At 44.0% G+C, this 26,273-nt stretch overlaps 1 protein-coding gene across 1 annotated transcript in view; it reads right to left on the bottom strand.

Annotated features, from left to right (window-relative positions):
* Positions 1-26,273, bottom strand: part of SHOC1 (shortage in chiasmata 1) — a gene marked incomplete at its 3' end in the record, with an annotated part of 329,963 nt that overhangs the window by 263,021 nt on the left and 40,669 nt on the right. Inside the window, exons 4-5 of the mRNA XM_082259212.1 lie at positions 13,559-13,737; positions 6,269-6,383 (exon numbers count right to left, since the gene is read on the bottom strand). Coding sequence (XP_082115338.1) covers positions 6,269-6,383; positions 13,559-13,737 — 294 coding nt within the window. The remainder of the gene's footprint in view (positions 1-6,268; positions 6,384-13,558; positions 13,738-26,273) is intronic.

The raw sequence follows: 26,273 nt of genomic DNA, 5'->3' as shown, positions 1-26,273 counted from the left end.
GCAGAATTTGTAGCAATATGTCTGATTATAACCAACAAGCTTTTTTGCTGTATCATCGTTTCCTTGAAAGAGGGTACCCCAAATAGATGTTGGATAGAGCTTATTCTATAGCTCTAAACAAAAATCGTGCTGAACTCCTGTCTTCAGGTGATGCACGTGAGAATTCCAGTATGGAGGCACACTTAGCCCATGATAATATCCAAGATACTGGCAATTGCCATACGTCCACGAACAAACACATACACAGAAGTAATAAAATCATTAAGAACACCAAAAAATTATCTTCTTCTGTCACACTGTCTTTGCCTTACAGTCTAGAGTTCCATACAGTAAAAAAGATAATTCAAAAACATTTACCTATTTTAAATTCAGATGACATTTGTGCCAATATTTTGGATGATGGAGTAAATATAGTAGCCAAGCGAGCAATTACTTTGGGTAATTCCCTATCACCTAGCCTTTATACATCTAAGAAACAAACCACATCCAGGACTTGGCTACACTGTAAGGGCAACTTCAAATGCGGTATGACAGATTGTGTCACTTGTCCTCATATTATTTAATGAGACAAATTTACTTCCACCCATGATAACAAAACATACAATATACAAAAATTCTTTAATTGTAATTCCCAATACGTAATTTACTTGATTACATGTAAAGCTTGTTCTATCCAATACGTGGGTCGTACCACCCGCAAATTAAAAGAACGCTTTAGAGAGCACCTCAGTGACATACGCACACTTAAGTCTACAAATGTAGCACGGCACTTTAATAGTGCACATGGGGGCGATACATCTCTGGTTCAAGTCCAGATCATAGATCACATAACCAGACCGACTAGAGGTGGCGCTGTTTTTCGATTGCTTTGTAAAAAAGAGGTTCTGTGGATTTTTAGGCTCCACACTCGTATGCCCCATGGGCTAAATTGGGAGTGGGATGTCACTCACTTTTATGAGTGATATCTTTTTCCTATGTGAGCCACACTATAATAAGATTATCACAATTATATATACATATATTTATTCATAGTTTTTTCGCATACCCGTTATGAACCTCTTATCTCTTTCTAATCTAATTTTTCTAATCTTTTTCTTCACACCAGTGGAATCTGGTTATAGGCATCTAGGCACTTATACATCTATAACTTCCATTACCTGTTTTGGTTTTGGTTTTGTCCTCTCTTTTTTGTATCAATATCGCCAGAGATGTATCGGCCCTTGTATGTCAATACACTTGCATCATATATGGTTTTTGGTTTCTTGGTTCCTTGTTCCGTTTTTTTTTTTTCAGCCTGTTAACCGGCTATATGGGAACTTTTTGTCTGTTAACCGGCTACATGGGAAGTCTTGTGCAATTAAAACTTTTTTTTTTTTATCATTTCCCATTTATTGAGTTAGTTTATTGCTAATAGTATTGTCTTTAAAGATTAACAAGAATAGAGGGGTTTTTCCCTTTTATTGTCTTTGGTGTTGGTCTCAAATCTAGGACGCCGTGAGCCCATGGTATGCTTGTTGGTATATATTTATGCCATGAGATTTTTTACGAACATATGTTGCCCTTTCTCATTTTCCAATACTGTATGTTTTATATACATGTGATATTATATTAGCTTATTTTTTAGTGTTCGCATGTTACACATGTTCTTTGTATATCCAGCAAGCACCCATGCATTCAATATTGACTCATGGGGTCAATGTTATAGTATTGTTTCGATTTGAGATCGATCCCATAAGACATTGGACATTTTGCGCTTATGGGACACATACACACAGGCGATTATTCTCTTTTGGATCCTAGTGGATTGTTTTTTGACCCCAATTGTTCGTTTTTCAAGTGCTCTTTTTATATATATACTGCATCTACGATCTCATGCATTCTTGATACATGTCTTTCCCTTAAAATTAACATTTAATGTTTATATTTATATTTTCATGTAACGTTCATGCGTTTTTGTTAGTGGATGGATTTACAGCTGCAGAATTATTACACTCAGTAGCCTTGTAGAGATACTGTTGAACAAACATATCCAACTCTCAGGACTTCATCACCGTGCACAGCCTGTTATATACCATATATATATTAATTAGATGTTTAATGGAGGGATAGAATATATGAGGATGTATAGATGAGAGACAGGCTATTGTATGGTGAGCACTAGAAGTAGTATTAGGAGAGTTGCAGGTGATGGTAAAGCAAATAGGTTCTGATGTCTAGTATAGTGCAGATGGTAAGAGGACACAGATGGAGTATACTTAGACAGAGTAACCTAGTGCAAGGATAGTTGAAGGTAGTCCCAAGAGCTAACAGTCTATGCAGATGATAGTGAATAGATAGATACAGATAGTCTTGGTAATTGCAGTAGATGACAGTAGGAGATTGGTTAGTAAGAATCCCCTGTGGGGTACTTATCACTCAGTTAGGTTAGTAGTAACAGTGTCCATAGGAGAGAGGTGATCCCGTAGCGAGATACGGATCACCAGCGAGGTTCCGGCTTCAATTCAGCAAGGGAGAATGTCAGCAGCTCCGACTTCACAGGAGTAGGTGCGGTGAACATGTGGTTTGAACGAGCGATGAGTGAGAGCAAGCCGGCGATTGAAATAGCCGCTCATAGCGGCGCTCGGCAATGATGTCATCCGGTCTTAAAGGTATATGCGTCTCTTGTTATACAAGATGGGACGCAATTAGCAGAGGAGAAATATGGAGACAAGGGTATCAGAGGTACCAGAACATTACATTTCATTGTTACACATCCCATCGTTATATCATTTCTCTGTTCAGTCCATTTTTCTCCACGTCTTCTTCATTTCACTTATTATTCTTATAATTTTTTCACTCATTCTTCATATAATACTTTTTATATAATACTTTTCATCGCTATCACACTTTATCTTACAATATTATATTGGTTTACCGAGATAGTGATTGCTCACATTATACTACAACAGACACTTCTCATGTATGGATAGATGTTTATTTTTTACTTTTTTCACAATTAAGAACGTTTTTTGGATGGATGCAAAAAGATATTTCTACATTTGCACATACTATTGGTGGTCTCATTCTATTTATTATCTTTTATATAGCCTGTCTTTATGGTGTTCCATCGTGCATACATGATTTTATTACATATATAGCTTTTATCCTTGTGATATATGTCTTTCTTTACTATTGTATTGTTGTATCCCCTCTAGTGGGGTTTCATGTGTCATTTGATTGTCCTAGCTGTGTGATTGCAGATAGACCAGTTTTTTTCTACTCTCTATTAATTCAAGTGGTATAACCTGTGTTCAATCACACTAATTCATTTCCGTTGGTTTATCCATCTACTAATACCAGCCGATCTCTGCTATCTCTCAGTGTGGTTATGAGTAAGCGACTGGTCATGTCGTGAAACGCGTCAACCTGACACGTCTGTTCCTGTACACTGTCTGTCTGTTTGATTCCTGAGGAATAAAGAACATTATTGGTTTCATCAAATATCCTGAGTGCGGTCTCACACTTCGAATTTGCAGGGCCATATGTCAGCCAAGGACAAGGGGAACTGGAGAAAAAATGTAATGCAAGAACTCTGGCAGGAGTTCATGGAGGTAGCACAGCTTCGGCGGAAAGCGAAAGCTTCCAAGTAAAGCGCAACGCTGGCAGGAACAAGTGAGCCAACGGATGTTTATCCTGGGAGAACAACCCTTGATGCAGTGGGAAAGGCACCTTGAGTGCCTGGTCCAGAGAGAAATTATGCTGGACGACTCGTACCAGACGACTGGTGGTACACAGTCCAACGAGAACCTTGGTTGGCAGAAGGCATTCAACCAGAGGGGGGGGGGCTATAATGGCCCAGGCCTGTTGTGGAAGGCCATGGAGGAGGATGATGATTTTGGTAGTCCTGCGATGTCACGGTTCTGGGCTATTTATTATTACTGGAGAAGGATGCTACCAGTCCAGTTGTTGTTGGAGCTGAGACTAGACCTCATCTACCTGGTTATCATCGAGTGGGGGTTGGAACAGGACTACCAACACCTCCTAGACTTGGTCCAGCAGCAGCCCACAGCACTGGGGGTGGAGATGGTCGCGCCCACTACCCAGGACCAGCCAGCGGTACCGGGAGAGGCGATTGTAGGTCCCTCGTCCCAGCAGCAGCCGACAGCACTGGGGGTGGAGATGGTCGTGCCCACTACCCAGGAACAGCCAGCGGTACTGGGAGAGGCGATTGTAGGCCCCTCATCCCAGCAGCAGCCAACAGCACTGGGTGTGGAGAAGGTCGTGCCCACTACCCAGGACCAGCCAGCATTAGCGGGAGAGGCGATTGTAGGTCCCTCGTCCCACCAGCAGGCGACAGTACTGGGGGTGGAGATGGTCATGCCCACTACCCAGGACCAGCCAGCGGTACCGGGAGAGGCGATTGTAGGTCTCTTGTCCCAGCAGCAGCCAACAGCACTGGGGGTGGAGATGGTCGTGCCCACTACCCAGGACCAGCCAGCATTAGCGGGAGAGGCGATTGTAGGTCCCTCGTCCCAGCAGCAGCCAACAGCACTGGGGGTGGAGATGGTCATGCCCACTACCCAGGACCAGCCAGCATTAGCAGGAGAGGCGATTGTAGGTCCCTCGTCCCACCAGCAGCCAACAGCACTGGGGGTGGAGATGGTCGTGCCCACTACCCAGGACTAGCCAGCATTAGCCGGAGAGGCGATTGTAGGTCCCTTGCCCCAGCAACTGAGTGCCTACCCAGCGGAAGAGCTGGCAGCCGGGCAGAACCCCACTGGTATCTGCCCACCAGTCCATGCAGCTTTTGGCATGGAAGGAGTGGATGGGGCCATGGCCTCCACTCCTGGATTACAGAGATGCTGGGCAATCGGCCCAGATCCCCAACCCCCTAGTATGGGGGCCCATGCCACCCTGATTTTGCCCCTCCAGCAACAATGGAATGCCTCTGGAATGGATTATAGCTGGTGCCCAGCCCAGGAAGACCCCGAATATTTCAATTGGGACGTAGGGCAGGAGGCCCTCTGGAGCATGGCACAAGAAAAAGACACCAGACTAACACAGACCCAAACCAGTTGGAGGTCTGGGGTCTGGTTAGTCTCCCCAGGAGGGGGGAGATATGTGACGAATGCCAATTTGCTGGGACGTTCGCCACGGGCTACTGGAGGAGTGTGGAGGCCAGCCTTTCTGTCCACGGACTATGGGCCCGGGCTTGTAGGGGAGTGCTCCTCTGTGTGGGGGTATGTGCTGGAGAACCATGGGAGTGGTGTTGCTTTGGACTCAAATTAATGTCACCCCAAGATACAGACAGTTATAATAATGTGTGTTGAAAATGGAGACGGGCAGTCTGAGAGCCTATGTCTTCTGCTCTCATCTGTTTAGAGGTGAAGTGTGTTCACACTTCTAGGAATGTGTATTCGGCTATATTTTGGGTTTGTTGTTTGTTGAATTAATTATGATAATATTGCAGTCTCATTCACCTATTGTCTCTTTCCTGAAAGCCAAGGTATGTTAACTATGTTCTGTATATAATTACATTTGCATATGATAATGAAATCAAACTCATGAGACTGTATATATTGGAAGTGAGTTGGTGAATAAAGTGTCTTTTGTTTTACCCTTGAGCTTAGGCTAATGTTTGGGGGAAATTGAGGGGCCAGGTCACTGCATCAAGTGAGAGTCTGGAGACCTAAGACAGAAATACTTGGTCCAAGTATTGGGGATCTGTTACACACACACTTTATTTTTTATTGTTGTATGATGCTCTTTGGGGCTCATACACACAGGGCTTAAAAAATGCCTCCATTAATGGGGTTTGACTATTTTTTCTCAACCTGTAAAAGCAAATATATGTTTTACAACAGTATAAGAAGAGAAGCGTTTACAGGTGGAAAAAAAAAATTACCAGTGCGTTCAGGAGGGGAGCTTTTGGGCAGGAAAAACACTTGACACATGTAAACGAGTCTAAACAGGCCTAAGTGCTAGACGTACTTAGCGTTCAAGCATTCATTCATTCCAATGATCAAAATAAATAATTATTCTGGCTAATGGAGTCCAAAAATGCTCAAATGCTTAGGGCGCCTAAACACATGTGCAATACATGTGCATTTTTTTAATCTGCTTTTTACTGCCAGAATTAAAAGCTGTTTAAAGGAGAAATTCAAATGCCTGGTGTGCATGAGTTACTGAAATAAACATGAATTTTACTTGTTAAAGAAATGCATTTAATTTCAGCTTTCATATTTACATATAGCTTACTATGCATGTATGTGTAATATCATAGTTTTACCTTGACTCAAGCAGATGCAATATATCTGGGTTATTTGTAAGTCCTTCTGATGACAGAAAAACATAAGGAATTTGGATGTGTAACAGAAGCTCGTTTTCACAGTATGTTGAAGTCTCTTCCAAAAGAAAAAAGAAAAAAAGAAATAGGCACAAAAATAAGTTAGCATTTTGAAAAAAATGAAGAATAAAAAAAATAAAAGATTTTATAATCTTGTAAGAAACATTTAATGTAGTCTTGCAGCACTAGTGTCATTGGTTTTAATCGAATTATGGCTATAGGAAAAAGACTGCCGGACACTATTCTTCCCCAAGACATTGTGATAAAAATTATTTTTCACGTGACATGTTAAAACATCTATGTGGAATTTAACACACCATACAGTGATCATTGCTGTGGCTAAGGAGCTCCTGCAAATAACCTAAAGTGGGTAGTTTGAGAGGTTTTCTGTACAGAAGTAATTTTGATTATAGCACTTAAATCACATTAGTAAAGGAATTTCCCATGTGTTCCCTCTTATTAAAACCTTATTTTATCACATGGCTTTAAGGAAATAGTTTTTTTTAGCTTCTAATGGCAGTGATGGTCAACTGTCTTCCTCTTTTTACACTGCTGAATATAATATTAGAAACAAATGGTGGGGGCGTGGCCTGACCGTGATGGTGTGAGGATGCATCTCGTGCGAGCTCCTGCTTCCCTGAGCCTGCCGCTTGACCTGCAGCGACCACCGATCATCTACTTACCCGCTGGCGATGCCACCGAAGAAGCGACCGTCCTCCCAGCCTCCCGGAGGGCTCTCTGCACGTTCCACGGACCTCCGCGACCTCTTTTCAGCGACCCCTCGGAGCCGCCGCGAGGCGGCCAAGATGGCGGCGCCCGATCCTCTCCGGCCTCCACGCTGCTCCTGGGACCACCTTCCTCCTCTGGAATACAGCTATCTCAGGTACAGGGGCACAGCCCCAACCCCTTCTTGCCCTATAATGCGGTGTCTCCTCACTCCACAGACTCTGGGGACACGGAGGAGGACTGGGACTGGAAGGCCCACATTAAGGCCTTGCCGACCAGGACGGAGATTGTACACCTGATTACCACTACGGTGGAGCAATCGGTCACTCAGGCCTTGGAGGGGCTGTGGGCGGACACTGAGGCTCTGGGACACAGGGTGGCTTCCCTAGAATCCGGCCAGGATGATATACTGCATTCCCTGTCCTCCTTTCAGGAGTCTACTAGCACGCACGATACTGTCCTTAATACACTTATGGATCAGCTTGATGATTATGAGAACAGAGACAGACGCCAGAACATCCGCATTAGGGGACTCCCTGAAGCCACCAGAGCTCCTGACCTGGTCCCCTCTTTCCAGGGTATTTTTCGCCAGATTTTGGGAAACAGAGCTCCTGATATCATAGACATTGACAGAGCGCACAGGGCCTTGCTTCCCCCACCAAAAGAGGGAGAGCCACCCCGGGATGTCATATGTAAACTTCATAAGTATGCTGTGAAAGAGGACATTATGAAGGCTGCGCGGTCTATGGCTGTGATTGACTTTGATGGCGCACAACTTTCTCTGTTCCCCGACCTGTCTAGGCGGGACACTCATGCAACGGCGATCCCTGCACCCCCTACTGGATGCCTTACGCTCTCATCAGGTGGTGTATCGCTGGGGATTCCCCTTCCGTCTTACTGCCTCCAGGAATGGCAAGTCGGCCGTTCTCCGCACCAAGGATGACCTGCAACGCTTCTGTGCTGCCCTGGATGTCCCCTTGACAGACTTTCCTGACTGGAGACTGCAGAGTACTCTCCCCTTGCCGCAACGCCCTGAGCGGTGGCAACAGGTCGCCCCGCAAGGAGGGAAACGTCGCAGAGGCTTGCGCCGGGGCTCCGCCCCGGGCCTCCCAGCACGAATGAACGCTGCTCACTCTCATTAGAGACTTGCCGGACGGCGGGCTCAACTTCCTTCTGCTGCTAAGGGGGGCCTGACTAGGTCCCTCTATCGTTATGGTGGTATTTGCACTACGTTGTTAACTATGTTTGCTTATATATTGATGGTTTCAGGGTGGGATTTTCCCCCCTGCGGACTGGGGCTGACCCGGGGCCCTCTGGGGCCGTGGGTCTCCCCAAGCCCGGCTGCAGGTCATGTTTACTTCATTGTTGTTGTTCAATGGCTCGGAGATGCATTGCTCCTCTCACTGGTGGTTCAGTCACTACCCCACAGTAGGTGGCCCCGTGGGTCTGGGTAATCCCGAGTCCTCTAGGGTTTTTTCTCCCTTCTTTTTGGTCATGGTTAGTTGGAGCTGCCCCCTCTTTTTTGAGGCTAAGGGGGCGTGTCCCTTCGGGATGGCTCTCCATGCTGGGGACGGCTTTTGTCTCCTGCTCTTTCTTTTCTACTCCTCGTTTCAGCTGTCCCATTCTTTCTGTCTGTCTCCCCCCTCTACTCTCCCCTCTCCCCCTTTCTACATTCCCTTCTCTCTCTCCCTTTTCTTGGGTGGTCTGGGGGGGGCCTGAGGCCCACGGTGGATGTGTGGAGCAATGCGTCTTGGAGTTCTTTTTGCTTCCCTTACTGTTCGGGGCGAGGCTTTTGACTGCATGTTATTTACCGGTTCTTACCGACTGCCCTTCGATGTCCCATGGCTGATGTACTGCGAGTGACCTCGTACAATGTACGGGGGCTTTGCTCTCCCAATAAGAGGGGAAGGATGTGGCAGGAACTGTGTCACTTGCGCCCTGATATACTTTATTTACAAGAGACGCACTTCACTGCCTCCTCCACTCCCCGCTTACCTACCCAGATGTTTTCCCAGTGGTATCATAGTGTATCCCCAATTGCCAAAGCCAGGGGGGTTGCCATAGCTATCCACAAACAATGTCCCTTTGTACTCATGGACTCCCTAACGGATCCTGAGGGGCGTTTCCTATTTCTGAAGGGTACGATTCACGGCCACACGTACACTCTTGCTAATGTGTATGCACCTAACTCTAGAACAGTCTCCTTTTTGTCCTCAGCCCTTACCAAGCTCAAGGGGTTTCGGGAGGGCATTGTTGTCTTAGGGGGGGATTTTAATGTGGTCCTTGATCCCTCCCTGGACTCCTCCTCAGGGTGCTCCCCTCTCTCTTTCCGAGCTCAGAAGCACCTTCGGAGGCAGTTCAGGGCCCTGTATTTGGTAGACTGCTGGCGGACCCTCAATCCTGGGGTTAGGGACTACAGATACTACTCCAAGGTTCACGACATGTACTCCAGACTGGATTTGCTCATGGTGGACCAATACCACCTGGACTCTGTCCGTGCCGCTTCGATTGGGTCCATTACTCTCTCTGATCACTCCCCGGTCTCCCTGACGTTCGCGTCCCCCGGTGCTCACCGTGTGACCCGGACGTGGCGCCTTAATGAAAACCTCCTGGATGACCCCTCCATTTTGGGTCAGATTACTGAAGAGGTACGCTCCTACTTTGAGCTTAACTCTTCGCCTGATGTCTCCCCGTCCGCTGTCTGGGAGGGCCATAAGGCTGTGATCAGGGGGGTCCTCATTTCGCACGGTGCCCGATTGAAGCGGCAACGACAGCAGGAGATTTCTGATTTGTTGGATCGGATCCACGATTTAGAAATCAAACATAAGCGTGACAGGGCTCCTGAGGATGCTCGTTCCCTAGAGGAGCTCAGGAACACCTTGTCATCCTGTCTGGACAGACGGGCCCGGGACAAGCTGCGCTTTTGGGCACACCGTTTTTATGAGCATGGGAACAAGTGTGGCCGCCTGCTGGCCCATATGCTACATAAAAGGTCGGAAGCCCGTCATGTCCACGCCTTGGAGACTCCAGAGGGAAAAGTCGTCAGTTCCCCTCGCATAGCCACTTGCTTCCAACGATTTTACGAGTCCCTGTACCATCTCCCGCAGGCTGGGGGGAGTCGGCCGTCCGACATTCATGACTACATGGCAGACTCCGGACTCCCTAGGCTCCCAGATGGGGTCCTGGAGGAGCTGGAGGCTCCCATTACCGAGACGGAGGTGAGCAGGGTGGTATCTGGTTTGCCTGCAGGCAAGAGCCCGGGACCGGATGGCTTCACGAACCACTATTATAAGTCCCTGCTCCCCGTTCTTGGCACCCATATGTGTACCTACTTTAACGCGGTGTCGGATGAACGGCCCCTCCCAGCTGAGGCGCTGTTGGCCCACATTGTGGTACTCCCGAAACCGGGTAAGGACCCCCATCACTGTGCCAGCTATAGGCCCATCTCTCTCCTCAACGCTGACACCAAGATTTTGGCCAAAATTATGGCGCTTCGCCTCCAAGACCATATCGTGTCCTTGATCCACCCTGACCAGGCGGGATTCATGCCCCTCCGAGAAGCCCGGGACAATACTGTCAGGGCTCTCCATGTGCTCCACTGGGCTCAGCATGGACTGGACAGACTTCCCTGTCTGGCTCTATCCCTGGATGCGGAGAAGGCCTTCGACAGGGTGGCCTGGCCATACCTGTCGGAGGTTCTTCGATCTCTGGGGCTCGGGTCCCGTATGTTGGGGTGGATCTTGGCCCTGTATCACGGCCCGAGTGCCAGGGTCAGGGTGAATGGGTTGCTGTCGGATCCCTTTCCCATTTACAATGGCACCAGGCAGGGGTGTCCCCTGTCACCCCTCCTTTTCGCCCTGGCCCTGGAACCCTTTTTGAGGAGAGTGAGGGCACTGTCTGACATTGCTGGTGTTACGGTGGGTTCTACGGAACATAAGGTGTCGGCATAGCTGGACCTGTTCGGGCGACTTTCCAATTTCAAGGTCAATTATGATAAATCTGAATTGCTACCTATTCATGTACCCCCCGATCTGGCTTCGACTCTACGGCGATCCTTTGGCTTTAGATGGCGGGAGGACTACCTCCCATACCTCGGCGTGAACATTTCCCCTGACTTGAGAACTCTATATGACAGGAACTTCGGCGACCTGTTGGCACGTATCCATCTTGACCTGGAATCGTGGGCGTCCCACTCGGTAACGTGGTTTGGCCGCATTAACGTGCTTAAAATGACCATCCTTCCCCGACTGATTTATTTGTTTAACACGGTCCCCATGCATCTACCTGTATCCGTTTTTAAACGTTTGCGACTGGCTTTCACCCTGGACGTCACCCCTGACTATAGCCACGCTTCGCATCTGGGATGGCCTTAACGCGTCTGGCGCCATGTCTTCTGGCGTATCCCCTTTGACTCCCCTGGGTGGATTTCCCTGGTTCCCCCCGGGGGAGGATGTACGCTTTTTTCGCTCTTGGAACGCTGATGGCAAACTGTACTGCGGGAAATTTGCCCCTGCAGGCACTTTACTGCCCCTAGCGACTTTGCGCGACCGCTTCGGCGATTTTCCGATGTCCGACTGGCGATATAGGCAACTGACTGACTTCATCGCCACACTCCCGACTGCTCCACGCCCGATTACTGGCCTCTCGGACTTCGAGAAGTGGTTTGTTGACCCTCCGGAATCCCGCCATCTACTGTCGCACATGTACAAATTGTTATTGAGTGGGGTTTCCGCCTTGCCTCCCTATTTCATGAAGGAGTGGGAGATAGAGCTGGGGGTGGAATTTGCCCCCCCGCAACTCTCTCGCATTCTGGGATTGACCCATGTCTCCTCCATTAGCACCAGGATACAGGAGTCGGCCTATAAATTTGTAGCCCGATGGTACAGGACCCCTGCCAAATTAGCCTGGATTTTTCCGGGCTCGGACCCCCATTGTTGGAGGGGCTGCGGCCAGGTGGGCACTTTCCTCCACATTTGGTGGGAGTGCCCCCTGCTGCAGCCCTTCTGGGACGCTGTACATCTTTGGGTATCCAAGCTGTCGCTCACCCCTCCTTCCCGCACTCCCCTTCAGTACCTGTTCCATGATACACGCTCCTCAATCAAACCCTACAAACGTAGTATAGTTCCTTTCCTGCTGAACGCCGCCAAGTGCCTCATACCGAGGCATTGGCGGAGTTCCACCTGCCCCACGCTTTCTGTGTGGAAACGGGAGGTCAACCTGGTGATGGAAGCTGAACGGCGAGTTCTCACATCACAGGGCAGGGAGGAACGCTTTAAGGACACTTGGACGGGGTGGATGTATTACTCTGATGAGATCTCAGATGAGCACACACCTAATATTAGCGGCTGAACTCTAGGACTCCAACCTGGTCTTCTCCAGCCTGGGGCCCATGCCCCCTACCCGGACCTCCCTTCCCTTACCTGTTTTATCCTTCCTGTTTGTGTCTTCCCCTCTACTATCTCTCCTTTTTTTTTTTTTTTCTTGCCTTTCTTTCTCTCTCACCGTCTCTTCTCTGAGACCAGTGGCTGATTCTGCGGAAGTATATACTGTAACACGGATGCTAATGTGCACTGATGCTGGAACTATGTGTGGTGTCTGTCGGGCTCTCCGGCCTCCTCTGCGGGGATCCCTTTTTTGGGCGGCACTGACAGACACGGCGCATCCTGGGGGTCCTTGATTGTACTTGCTGTTTGGCCAATATTGGCACACGCCTTCACAATACCTGATTGATTGACCCCTATGGACATTTCTGTTTCACTAATGGTGTCCGGACTGAACATAATACCGATTGTGCCTTCTCTGTGTTTCTTTTTCTACATGCACTTATGCACTCCCTTGCTATTGTGTGTTTCTGTATGTTATTTTGAACTTGTTAAATAAATAAAGATTATTTAAAAAAAAAAAAAAGAAACAAATGGTAACCAGTAACAATAGAATGTAAACATTGGCATGCAATTTTGTTGAATTATTTTTATCAACACATTCACAGTCACTCATCTGGCCCTGCTTTGGTGCTTATTCTTCTTTTTGTGTAAGGGCTTCTTCACAATGCGCTCAGTTTTAACAGCCAATTCATTTGAATGGGCTGCAAAATACTGAAAAGCAGGAAAAGTAAAGCAAACCCAACTTTTTTGAAAGGCACTGCACCAAACCCTATGGTGCTGCTGTACCATTTGATTTGGTGCCTGCATAGGCACTACTTTTGTGATCTGTGTTTGGGGTGCAATTAACAACTTAACAAAGTACCTGCATGCAGATCAGAAGGGCTGCGTGTTCACCTGTGTTGTGAGAAACATGCACAGAACAAACTAATCCTGCACTGTATTTTGGTGAGAGCTGGCCCTAACTATTGCATTTTACATAGTCGGCGACGGAATAAGGCTACCCAAGGACAGATATGTCTTGCCCTAGCAAAGTTCTATTTTCTGAGAGTTCCATGTAATACTACTGGAAGTAATGGTGACTTATTTTTTCTTTTATTATCTGAATAAGTGTTATATTACTTACCCATAACAGAATAATCTGGCAGTTGGCTTTTTAGGGTTATGTGTGGAACATTCAGGTCCTGACACAGCTTTAGCCAGATATTAGTGCAATCATATTCAACAACAAGGGAAAAGTGAGTCCAGGGAAAGTCACTTCCTATGTACTGGTTATTCACTATGGCATATGAATATTTTCTTAAACTGAAAATAAGAATACAACATATTTAACTTTTTATTTTGCAAGCTCATATGTGTTTTGATTTAAATATACATCTAAGGCCCCTTTCACACGATCCGGATCTGACTGATCAGGGTCGCCTGTCCGTTTTTTTCAGGTGGACCGACTGGGACACCCATTCTCCTCTATGGGGAGGTAGGTGTCAACGGTCATGTGTCTGCTGACACCCGCCTGACATCAGATCTGAAAAGATCTACTGAAAACAGACAGATGGCGATATGTTCACCATCCATCCAGCGGGTCAGATCGGATAGTCTCTGCACAGTGAGCGGAGACGGACCTGTCATCTGCCTGCTCAGCGGGGATCAACACAGTGATCCCCGCTGAGCAAGCGGAGTCCATCCAAATGGATCTGCCTTTTGTGGAAGGGGCCTTAATGCAGGCAAAAACAAACAAAAACAAATAAGAAAATTACAAAACAATTGTAGTTTTTTTTTTTTTTTTTTTTAGCTTGGATCTGCATTAATGCTGAACTCTAGGCTCAGGAAAATAGGAATTTTGACTTACCTGTAAAATCTTTATCTTAGATTACAGTACAGGACTTTTATTTATAGACCATGGGTTATATGCAGGTTGAAAAACAGATAAAAAATCAGCGCAAAAAAAATTAGTTTGTGTCCTAAAGTGATATGTGCATCACCAAATATGGAATATATAATAAAATATAATATTGATTGTAAAAAAGTGCACAGTGCTGAGATAAGTGACTGAATCTACATGACTTTTACATGCGACACTATTAAATCGCAATCAAATAATCATGCCATGTGAATATGCAAAGATTGCTGACCAAAATCTATGTGCAAATATATGCAAACAATTTAAATAAATTATCAACAATTCATATCTGTAACAAATTCATATAAAAGATTAATGAATAAATATAAATCATTAGTGATAATTAAAAGTCCCAAGAAAAGTCCAATAATGTGCAAAACAAAAATGCAAGAAATTGTGCAAAAAAGTGCAAATAAATATATATATATATATATCTGTTGTGACAATCCTTAACGAAAGGTGTGCGCCGAAAAGCACCCTATGTGCTGCTTCCACCAGTCACCCCAAACTGAATCAAAAGATGGAGTAGCTGGTAAGATTATAAACCAGAAGTGAGCTTGTTTTTTAAATCCAATGTGCAGCTTGATAATTCACTCCAATAGACCCTCCTCAGACAGACAACCACATGTAGTTAGGCAGGGGTATATCATATGTTTAGGAAAAAAGATGAACTAACAGCGTAATTCCATACTATACATAAACTTTTATTTAGCGAAATTACAACTCCCATTCCACAAGTGTCATCCCAACATTAAGAGTTCCAGCATGAATACAGAAATAGGAAACAATCTGTGTAGACACTCTGTGTAAAGATCGTTCATCCCCGGCTACTATGTTCCCAGCCGGGATGCACATATCACTTTAGGACAAACACTGAGCGTATTTTTGCGCTGATTTTTTATCTTACATAGTATTTTACATAGTTAGTGAGGTTGACAAAAGACATCCGTCCATTCAGTTCAACCTATGATGTGTGTGGGTGTTTGCTGTTAACCGTACATTGTATACCCCTGTATGTTGTGGTCTTTAAGGTGCCCATCTAATAGTTTTTTGAAACTATCAATGCTCCCTGCTGATACGACTGCTTGTGGAAGAGAATTCCGCATCCTTACCGCTCTTACAGTGAAGAACCCCTTACGCACTTTAAGGTTAAACCGCCTTTCCTCTAGTTTTAGTGAGTGGCCACGTGTCTTATTGTATCTCCTTTCACTGAATAGTTTGTTCCTATGCTAGGGTCACCAGTACAGTATTTGTACATTGATATGATATCAATCGTCTCTTCTCCAGAGAGAATAAGTTCAGTGCTTGTAGTCTTTCCTCATAGCTGATGCCCTCCATTCCCCTAATTATTTTTGTTGTCCTTCTCTTGACTCTTTCCAGTTCCAGCACATCCTTCCTGAGGACCGGTGCACAGAACTGGACAGCATACTCCAGATGTGGCCGGACCAGAGTATTGTAGAGTGGGAGAATAATCTCTTTATTTCTGGAGTGAATCCCCTTTTTTATGCATCCCAGTATTCTGTTGGCTTTGCTTGCAGCGGCTTGGCATTGCATGCCACTGCCAAGCCTGTTGTCTACCAGTACCCCCAGGTCCTTTTCCATCTTAGACTCACCCAGAGGTTCCCCCCTAGTGAGTAGCTTGCTTTCTGGTTTCTGGCCCCCAAGTGCATTACTTTACATTTTTCAACATTAAACCTCATCTGCCATGTAGTTGCCCACCCATTATCTGTTTTTCATCCTGCTGCTGCATCCATTTGCAGTTAAATGGCAGCAATTATACTCTTAATTGGTTTTTCAATACAGCCTTGGATTGTCCTGGCGCTAGATCAAAATAATTTTACCTTATATGCTGGTATCTAAAGGTTATTGAACACTAGCAAATAAAAAAAAATTTATAGCGCTGCCCACAAAGGGCACCCTATAACCCTACCCACTCCATGAGCCTCCAATTTTTTAGCAAGCAATAAGGAGTATTTAAAACCGAGGGGAGGGGCTTGTCTCATGTATCTACACTAAGACAAGGAATTTACAGGTAAGTCAAAATTCTGATTACCTTAATCATACATAAGACATACAGTATGTCTTGTACTGTACGATTAAGGTAATCAAAATTGGCCAATATTTATAGACCATGGGATGTACCCAAGCACCTAAGCCAGCCTTTCTCAACATTTTTTATGGTGGAGGAAACCTTGAAATAATTTTCCAGGCTCAAGGATTCTACACATAACTGTACATTAGTGTGATGGTTACTGGGGAAAATGCTCCTTATATTTGTGATCATTGGGAGCATTTCCCCCTTACAGACAGCTAAAAAGATCATTGGTGTCAGTGGTTATTTATGTGAGAGGCAGACATTGTTCAAGGCTCAAGGAACCCCTAGAAACCTCTGGAGGAACCCTAGGGTTCAATGGAACCTTGTTTTGAGAAAGGGCAACAACAGAACTGCTAACAGCTGCACAAGAAAACAAGGGTTAAAGAACCTGAACATAAACACTCAGAAAACAGCTTGAAGCATCTTGCAGCCAAAACTTGATCAGCTGAGACCTAAACTTCCACCTGGATAACATAAACAGAGAACCAGGCGATGGCCTTGCAAATCTGGGAAGCAGATGCTTACTGCTGGAAAGCCCAAGAGACACCTACAGCACTAGTGAAAAAGGGCTCTGATGCAACCCTTTCCTTAAGTGCTTATGCCTTGGAAATGAGTACTCAGGGTCAGATGCTGGTAAATACCTGACTAAAGAAAGACCAAAATACGCTGAATTTTCTTTCACTGAGTAAGGTGGAATATAACAGAGTCAGAAATACCCCTATCCCTCAGGACTTTTAGGGATTTCAACAGTGAGGGACCAGTCAGAAAACAAAATTCCGCCCCAACCTGTAAGTCTGGCATACTGTATGTTATCATCACCTTCCAGGATGTATAAAAGGAAGACTTTCCAATTGAAGGGCATGATTGGCAATCCATCATGTAAAGCTTTGCCATGAGTATATTGTATTGAAAAGGTCTGGAGTGGAAATGAACAATGGAAACAGCCATAAAGGAGGCTACCATCAAGCCCAGAACCCTCATTCAGAAGCAATCTGGTGGGTAGCATTATGATCGGAGGGTCCTTGCAAACTTCTCTTCGAGAAATACATTTCTGGCTTAAGCTGTGTCCAAGATTATACCCAGGTACTCCAGAATATGTGAATACTGGATATCAGACTTTGGAAGGTTGATTATCCAGCTAAAGGTTTGAAGGATCTGAATTGTCCTCTGGAAGTTGTGAGCCAAGGTTGTGGCTGAGAGGTCCCTCAGTAGGAGGTCATCCAGATAACCAGGCTGTGACATGTGACATGTATGCATGAGTTTATAGAAGAGCCAGCAGCACAGCAAACAATTTTGTTAAAACTCGTAGTACAGAAGAGATCTTGAATGGTAGCGTGATAGATTGGAAGTGTTGGTAAAAGTGCGGATGTGTAGATAAGCATTTTGTATGTCTACTGATGCCAGGAATTCCTCAGAAGTTGTCTGAGAGAGGCAATGGCAGATCACATTGATTCCATCCAGCATTTTGGTGCACAAAGAAATCTCTTTCGAGGTTTTATGTTCTGTATTGGGTAAATACCACCATATGGTTTTAGAACTGTGAATAGGTTTAAATAGAAACATTGAAACCATTGTATGGAGTATGGAAAGGAGGATAAAATAACCAAATTCAAATTGATCGTGCTAAAAAAAAATGTTGGAGCCTATGTTGGGCCTACTAAGGGTTAACGCTTCACCCCTTACACTGGGCATAACCCCGAAGGGGTTTTCAGACTCTAGGAGCCATAGAAATAGACCACACCCTGGACCTGTATAGTACACTGCAACTAACCACACATTTTGCTCTAATGCAGGAATCAGAGCCCAAAGTTCAAGTACGGTCCCCCCAGGTACACACTTAGGAAACTGCTAGATAGCCCAGAGCATTAGGCAATCAGATCTTGATAGAAGAATTAAAGAAAAAAAAATATGGTTTAAAAAGGAAAGAGAAACAGAGCAGAACACGTACATCATCTAAGGATAGCAAGTTTCTTGAAAGTGTACAATCATCTGAAGTTAGCTGCATTTATTACATGTACTATGAATACATGACCTGGGTCCTGTACTGTATGGTTAGAATAAACACTTTGCCTGCATAACTAGTGTTATGGAACAGGCTGCCTATGTGCTGAGAAATAAGCAGACTAATGGTTCTTTATTTGCAGATACCCCAGCTGGATACACTCTTGCATTTTTCTCAACATACCCCCTTCCGTGTCAGGTTTACAAGGTGGCCTGTGAAAAAAAACTGTAGAAAATTAAAGATAAAACATAAGAAAAACTTGCACCCTCTTGTCCTTTCCTGCCTGTGACATTTATCAACCCTGATGTTCTGACTGCCTCTCATTTCCTGAAGCCCTAAAATGCCAGGACAGTACAAACATTCCAAAAATAACCTATTTTTAGGAAGTAGACACTCCAAGGAATTTAGTAAGAAGCATGGTAAGTTTTCTGAAGTTGTAAAGTTTTGCCACAATTTTTTTGAAGAAAATAAAATAAAAAAATGATTTTCTTTCACAAATTTTTCACAACTTATTTGTCACATACGGCATAAGCATACTCATGCTTGCATGCCCAAACAAATTCTTCTATTCCCCCTGAGTATGGATATATCACATGTATGAGACTGTTTTGCTACCTAGACACATACAGGGCCCGAAACCCAATGAGCACCTTCAGGCATTCAAGGGGCATACATTTTGCATGTAATTTCCTGACTATCACATTTCTTGAGGCCCAGAAGTGCCAGGACAGGAGAAGCACTCAAAAAAAGACCACGGTCACTTTTGATTTTCGCATTTGCATCTTTACTGATACATATGAGGGAAAATACACACATATGCACAAATAAAACATTACACATTAGATCTAGATACAGCACATCACCATTTACACCAAAGTGTTTTTCACACATAATTTTCACACACAATATACACTTTTTCTGTTTTCAAATATACACAGTTAATTTATATATTATATTTGTACCTGGTTACCACCTGTAACTCTATACATTTTTTATAAGGTGGCTATTGCATTTGACTATTTAATTGGGATTTTGTTTTTTACATATTTTTTAATTAAGAATAACTTTTAATAAAGTATTTTTATATGAAAAATGTGGACATACAAATATAGCTCTTACACAGTGCCAAAAAAAAGTTATTTTAAGCAAGGACAATCCACATTCTGTTATAATGTTAGTGCTTTTCTTTGATTAAGGCTTATTAAATTACTATGAACTCTAGATTTTTCTGCCTGCTTTTTCTATAGTGGTAGCTATTTAGCCAGAACAGACTAGCACTGTGTGACAGCTCTGGGCTCGATTAGTAGGGCAGGTGGGCTGCTTATGAATAAAAGCAGCTCAACTCTCTGTGCCCTGGTACCACAATGATGTCAATGACATAATGCGTAGGGCAGAGTGCAAGATCTGTCAGTGTTGTAGAGAAGAGAGGATAATCTAGCAGCAGGCCAGCTTGGATGATTTGATCCCAAGTATCAGCTGGCCAGAGTCGTGAGCTCTGGGGAATGTCTCTGTTCCTGTGTTCTTATATTAAAGAGCGGTTTTATATGTTCTCTTGTGAGTTTTTTTAAATAAATATTGTTTGATTTGAATAAAACAGAGTACTATGTCTTTCCTTTCCTCATGTTGGCTGCCCAGAAGGAGAGAGTTTAATTCTCCAATAGAGCCCATCATGGCTATTTAACCCTTTCCCTGCCAGAGCAGTTTTTGCCTTTTGTTGCATGCATGTTTAAAAAAACATTTTTGGCCTAATGATTACACAAAGCCCCCAAACATCATATATTTTTTGAAAGCAGACACCCCAGAGAATAAAGTAGTGCTAGCTCAGTTTTTTTATGTCACATGATATTACAAAAAAGGTCTAGGAAAGGCAAAATTTCAGTAAAAAACACAATGTGAATTTTAGGGCAAACAAACGCAATAAATTACCCAAATGTTTAGTAAAATATAAAAGATTAAGTTGCTCCAAGTAAAAATATGCCAAACATGTCAAACCTAAATTTGTGTGCACCTGTGAAATGGCGAGAAACTTCAGTGCCCTATATTTTCTATAGGCAACGCTGCAAAAGGAGGTATGGTTCTAGAATTATTGCTCTATCTCCGGCATGCGCGCCGATATGTAAGATGTGTATTGCTATTAACATTTTCACGCATAGGCGCCCCCAACGCTTGCGTTTACGTTTTTACGTTATATATGGGTGTGATGAGCCTCTAATTTTTTTTTTTTGGGGGGGGGGGGATTTTATGTGCTTGGGTGTAACTTTATAATTTTTTTTTACTTACATTTTTTTTTTTTCATCACATGACGTAGGGGGTGCATGGAGACAAACGGGCAGGAGCGCAGCCGCCCGAATGCATCCACCTGACAGACAGGAGTCTGCCTGTCAGTTTTACACACATTCCGGGAGGCTGCAGCCACTGGATTGTGTGTGAAACCCTCCACTGTTAGGTCCATATGACATACAGTACAGACCTGGCAGCGAAAGGGTTAAAGGGACCCTGTGGAATTCCATTTTTGGGAATAATTTTTGGAAATTTATATGCAAATAAAAATAAAGTAAAAAAAAAAAAAAAAAAAGGGTCCCTGTGCTTTTGACCTTTTATAATTTTAAGGTCTAACACAGAATGTGAGAGTCTGTCCACAAGAGTTGTTAGTGGTGGAGTGAACATTGTCTCACCTATATCTCCTTTCATCTATTTCGATATATTTCATATATTGGATGATCACTATTAACCACTTCAGCCCCGGAAGATTTTACCCCCTTCCTGACCAGGCCCTATTTTGCCATTCGGCACTGCGTTACTTTAACAGACAATTGCACGGTCGTGCGACGCTGTACCCAAACAAAATTTATGTCCTTTTTTTCCCACAAATGGAGCTTTCTTTTGGTGGTATTTGATTACCTGTGCGATATCTATTTTTTGCGCTATAAACAAAAAAAGAGCAACAATTTTGAAAAAAAACAATATTTTGCACATTCTGCTATATGACATTCCCAAAAAAAAAAAAAATTTTTTTAACATTTTAGGCCAATTTGTTTTCTGCTACATATTTTTGGTAAACAAAAATCGCAATAAGCGTATATTGCTTGCGCAAAAGTTATTGCGTCTACTAACTATGGGAAAGATTTACAGTATGTCATTTTTATTGTTTTTTTTTTTACTAGTAATGATCTGCAATTTATTGCGGGACTGCGACATTGCAGTGGACAAATCGAACCCCTAACTGACATTATTGACACTTTTGGGGGGTACCAGTGAAATTACTACAGTAATCAGTGCTAAAAATATGCACTGTTGCTGTAATAATGCCATTGACAGTGAAGGGGTTAATACTGTTGGTGATCAAGGGGTTAAATGTAAGCCTAGGGGAGTGATTCTAACTGGGGGGGGGGGGGGGGGCTTGTGAGGTGACCATAGAGACTTGTGATCCTATATAGCAGGATTACATGGTCTCTGTGATCATCCCAGGAAGGACGGATGGCTGTGTTTACAACAGCCGTCCGTCCTTCTCTCAGCAGGGAATGATCGCCGTGTCATAGTAGGTGAGGTTGAATAAAGACAATAGTCCATCCAGTTCAACTTGTGTAGGTGCGTGTGAACTTATTCATTTCTCATACCCTTGAAAGTTTCTATCCTTGTGATGTACGTCCAAGAGTCTTTTAAAAATAGCCATACTCCCAGCAGTTACTACCATTTGTGGCAGGGAATTCCACAGTCTAGTAGCCCTTACAGTAAAGAACCCCCTGCGTAGCCTGTGGTTAAATCTCTTCTCCTCTAAACGCATTGTATGACCTTGTGTCCTCATGCATTCCTTGCGACTGAATAGTTTTTTTTCTATGCTCTGATCACCCTTGAGGTATTTGTAAATCGCTATCATGTCCCCTCTCACGTGTCTCTTCTCCAGGGAGAATAAATCTAGTGCTTCTAAATGCTCTTCGTAATTAAGGTCACCTGTCCTCCATCTATCCCATTAGATGCATGTGCTCTCATTGTAGAGACTCTTTAAATTGTAGAGTGAGGGACTGCAGATTACAGGGTGCCTTGCTGGGGCCTGCCGCTTACGCATGTATTTGCAAACGTGTGCAACCAAACCCCTGTTTTTAACACATACTGTTAGACAGTTTAATTCGGTTGGTCGCTGGCTGGTTGGTAAGTCGTGACTGGAAATCTCTTCATTTTTTTGATCTGCGTCCGCCCTTCCAGTGCTCTTTACCATTAAGACCAGTTATAGGTGGTGGCGGTGACCACTTTTTGCATTATCGTTGATATCTATATTGAGCCAGGCAACACACTGACACCTTTGCCGCCATTGTGCGATGTGCTGGGTGTTCAGTGTGACCCTGTGCCTTTAAGGAGGGGTGGGCTCCCTCTAGTCACCTGTCCTCCATCTATCCCATTAGATGCATGTGCTCTCATTGTAGAGACTCTTTAAACTGTAGAGTTAGGGACTGCAGATTACAGGGTGCCTTGCCGGGGCCTGCAGCTTACGCATGTATTTGCAAATGTGTGCAACCAAACCCCTGTTTTTAACACATACTGTTAGACAGTTTATATCGGTTGGTCGCTGGCTGGTTGGTAAGTTGGGACTGGAAATCTCTTTGTTTTTTTGATCTGCGTCCGCCCTTCCAGTGCTCCTTACCATTAAGACCAGTTATAGGTGGAGGTGGTGACCATTTTTTGCATTATCGCAATTAAGGTCCTCTAATCCCCTAATACGTTTTGTTGCCCTTCTCTGTACTCTCTCAAGCTCCAATACATCACTTCTGAGGACTGGCGACCAGAACTGGACAGAATACTCCAGATGTGGACGGACCAGAGTTTTATAAAGTGGTAGGATTGTAGTTTATCTCTGGAATACATCCCCTTCCTTATGCATGCCAAAATTCTGCCAGCTTTGGCAGCTGCAACTTGACATTGCATGCTATTGTCAAATTTATCCTCCACTAAGACTCCCAGATCTTTCCCCATTTTTGATACCCCCAGAGGTTCCCTCCCTAGCTTGTATATTGCTTTTATGTTATTGGTCCCTAAGTGCAATACCTTGCACTTTTCCACATTAAACCTCATTTGCCATGTAGTTGCCCACTCAGTTTTTTTGTTTAGGTCATTCTGCAAGATTTCTGCCTCACTATGTGAAGTTATTGCCTTGCTCAATTTTGTGTCATCTGCAAAAACTGAGATCAAGCTACTGATCCCGTTCTCAATGCTACTTATGAATAAATTGAACAAAATTGGTCCCAGAACTGAGCCTTGGGGGACCCCACTTACCACCCCAGACCAGTCCGAGTATGCGTTGTTTATTACCACCCTTTGGACACGCCCCTTTAACCAGTTCCGTATCCAAGAGCAAACCTTGTGGTCGATGCCTGTTGCCCTTAATTTATAAATGAAGCGTTTGTGGGGAACTGTATCAAACTCCTTAGCAAAATACAGGTACACCACATCCACAGGTCTCCCACTGTCTAGCTCACAACTAACCTCCTCGTAGAATGTTAACAGATTGGTCTGACACAAACGCCCCTTTGTAAACCCGTGCTGATTACTGCTGATGATGTTGTTCTCTTTAGCAAACTCTTGGATATAGTCCCTTATCATCCCCTCCAGAAGTTTACATACGATTGACGTCAGGCTCACCGGCCTATCATTTCCCGGGACATGCCTCTGCCCTTTTTTGAATATCAGTATCACATTAGCTTTTCCCCAGTCCCTTGGTACATTTCCTGTCAAAAAACTGCCAGCAAAGATCAGGAACAGTGGTCTAGATATTACCATACTGAGTTCTTTAAGTACTTTCGGATGTATAAAAGAATAAAAAACAACTGCGCTAGTCCACAAAGAAAGAAATAAGAAGCAGCAACTTCAAGTGTGACCGACACCCCAAAAAACAATAATATAAATAAGTTGCGCTAAAAAAAAAAATGGTGAAACCTATAATATGAATTATATTGTGAGAAAAGTAAATATGATAGTCCAAAAATGTCCGTGTAACTGTCCATTAGTTGGAAACGTAATGTGGGGTAACTGTGCAGGTACCGCTTACCGGAAACAAAATAAGTATATGCCAGAAAGTGACAACAATTCCAGATGCACTCAGGAACTTGAACGCGATGGACCTCACGGTTCCTACGCAGATCACCTCAGTATGTTGATTGCATATGAAATATAAAAATATAAAACGCCATAGCGTAAAACCAAAATAACCAATATGAAGGTAGCACTCAGCGTGATAGGAAACACCAAAAATCCAAGTGATATAGATGGTCAAGTATTCAAATAAATCAGATAAATAGACGTGAGGATAGATGGAAACTCAACCACCAAGACAAACTCAATAGGTACTCCTTACCAAAGTATAGGAAAAAATGCAGCCAAACTTGAAAAGCCAGACACCTCCCCCGATAGGAATGCAGCTTACCAAAGTGACGAATATAGAGGACATGTGAACTCTGCAAGGGGTCCCGACCATGCAAAACCAGAGTGAAAAACACCAATTCTAAATACCCTTACCGACTCCAGGTAAAGATGGGCAGAGATGGTATTGTGCTGCTCGTAGGATCAATAACCCAATCTTCTATGGCCTCCACTAGGGACTCGGGATGTTGGGGAGGAGCGTCAACTGTTAGCGCTGCCGTTTGATTGATTTTAAAACTGAATCAGGCTCAATTTTCAAGAGGATTTTTGGGTGGTAAAATGTTGCTTAGGCCACTGCTGGTTTAGGATGTTGACTTAACTGAAATAAACTACAACATAATGTCCACTCCTGTCACATCGTGCTCCGGATCTTTCTGCCTCTATTCCCCGTGTTGTCCGTGTTGTTCGGGGAATATTGAATATTGAAAATTGAGCCTGATTCAGTTTTAAAATCAATCAAACGGCAGCGCTAACAGTTGAAGCTCCTTCCCAACATCCCAAGTCCCTAGTGGAGGCCATAGAAGATTGGGTTATTGATCCTACGAGCAGCACAATACCATCTCTGCCCATCTTTACCTGGAGTCGGTAAGGGTATTTAGAATTGGTGTTGTTCACTCTGGTTTTGCATGGTCGGGACCCCTTGCAGAGTTCACATGTCCTCTATATTCGTCACTTTGGTAAGCTGCATTCCTATCGGGGGAGGTGTCTGGCTTTTCAAGTTTGGCTGCTTTTTTTCCTATACTTTGGTAAGGAGTACCTATTGAGTTTGTCTTGGTGGTTGAGTTTCCATCTATCCTCACGTCTACTTATCTGATTTATTTGAATACTTGACCATCTATATCACGTGGATTTTTGGTGTTTCCTATCACGCTGAGTGCTACCTTCATATTGGTTATTTTGGTTTTATGCTATGGCGTTTTATATTTCTATATTTCATATGCAATCAACATACTGAGGTGATCTGCGTAGGAACCGTGAGGTCCATCGCGTTCAAGTTCCTGAGTGCATCTGGAATTGTTGTCACTTTCTGGCATATACTTATTTTGTTTCCGGTAAGCGGTACCTGCACAGTTACCCCACATTACGTTTCCAACTATTGGACAGTTACACGGACACTTTTTGGACTATTATATTTACTTTTCTCACAATATAATTCATATTATATGTTTCACCTTTTTTTTTAGCGCAAATTATTTATATTATTACTTTCGGATGTATGCCATCTGGGCCTGATGATTTACTAATGTTAATTTTATCTAGCCTTTCCCTTATTACACCCTCTGATAGCCATAGTGGCAAGTCCTGTGAAGTACTGCTAACCAAACCGTCATGATCAGTGTGCCCCTCCTTTTCCTGTGTAAAGACTGAGGAGAAGAAAGCATTAGGCACAGTTGCCTTTTCAGTGTCCTCTGTAGCCATCCTCCCCTCATCGT

Source organism: Pelophylax lessonae (assembly GCF_965119305.1).
Source record: "Pelophylax lessonae genome assembly, chromosome: 1".
NCBI lineage: Eukaryota > Metazoa > Chordata > Amphibia > Anura > Ranidae > Pelophylax > Pelophylax lessonae.
The sequence above is the reverse complement of the archived record's forward strand: the minus strand, read 5'-3'. Positions and strand labels throughout refer to the sequence as shown.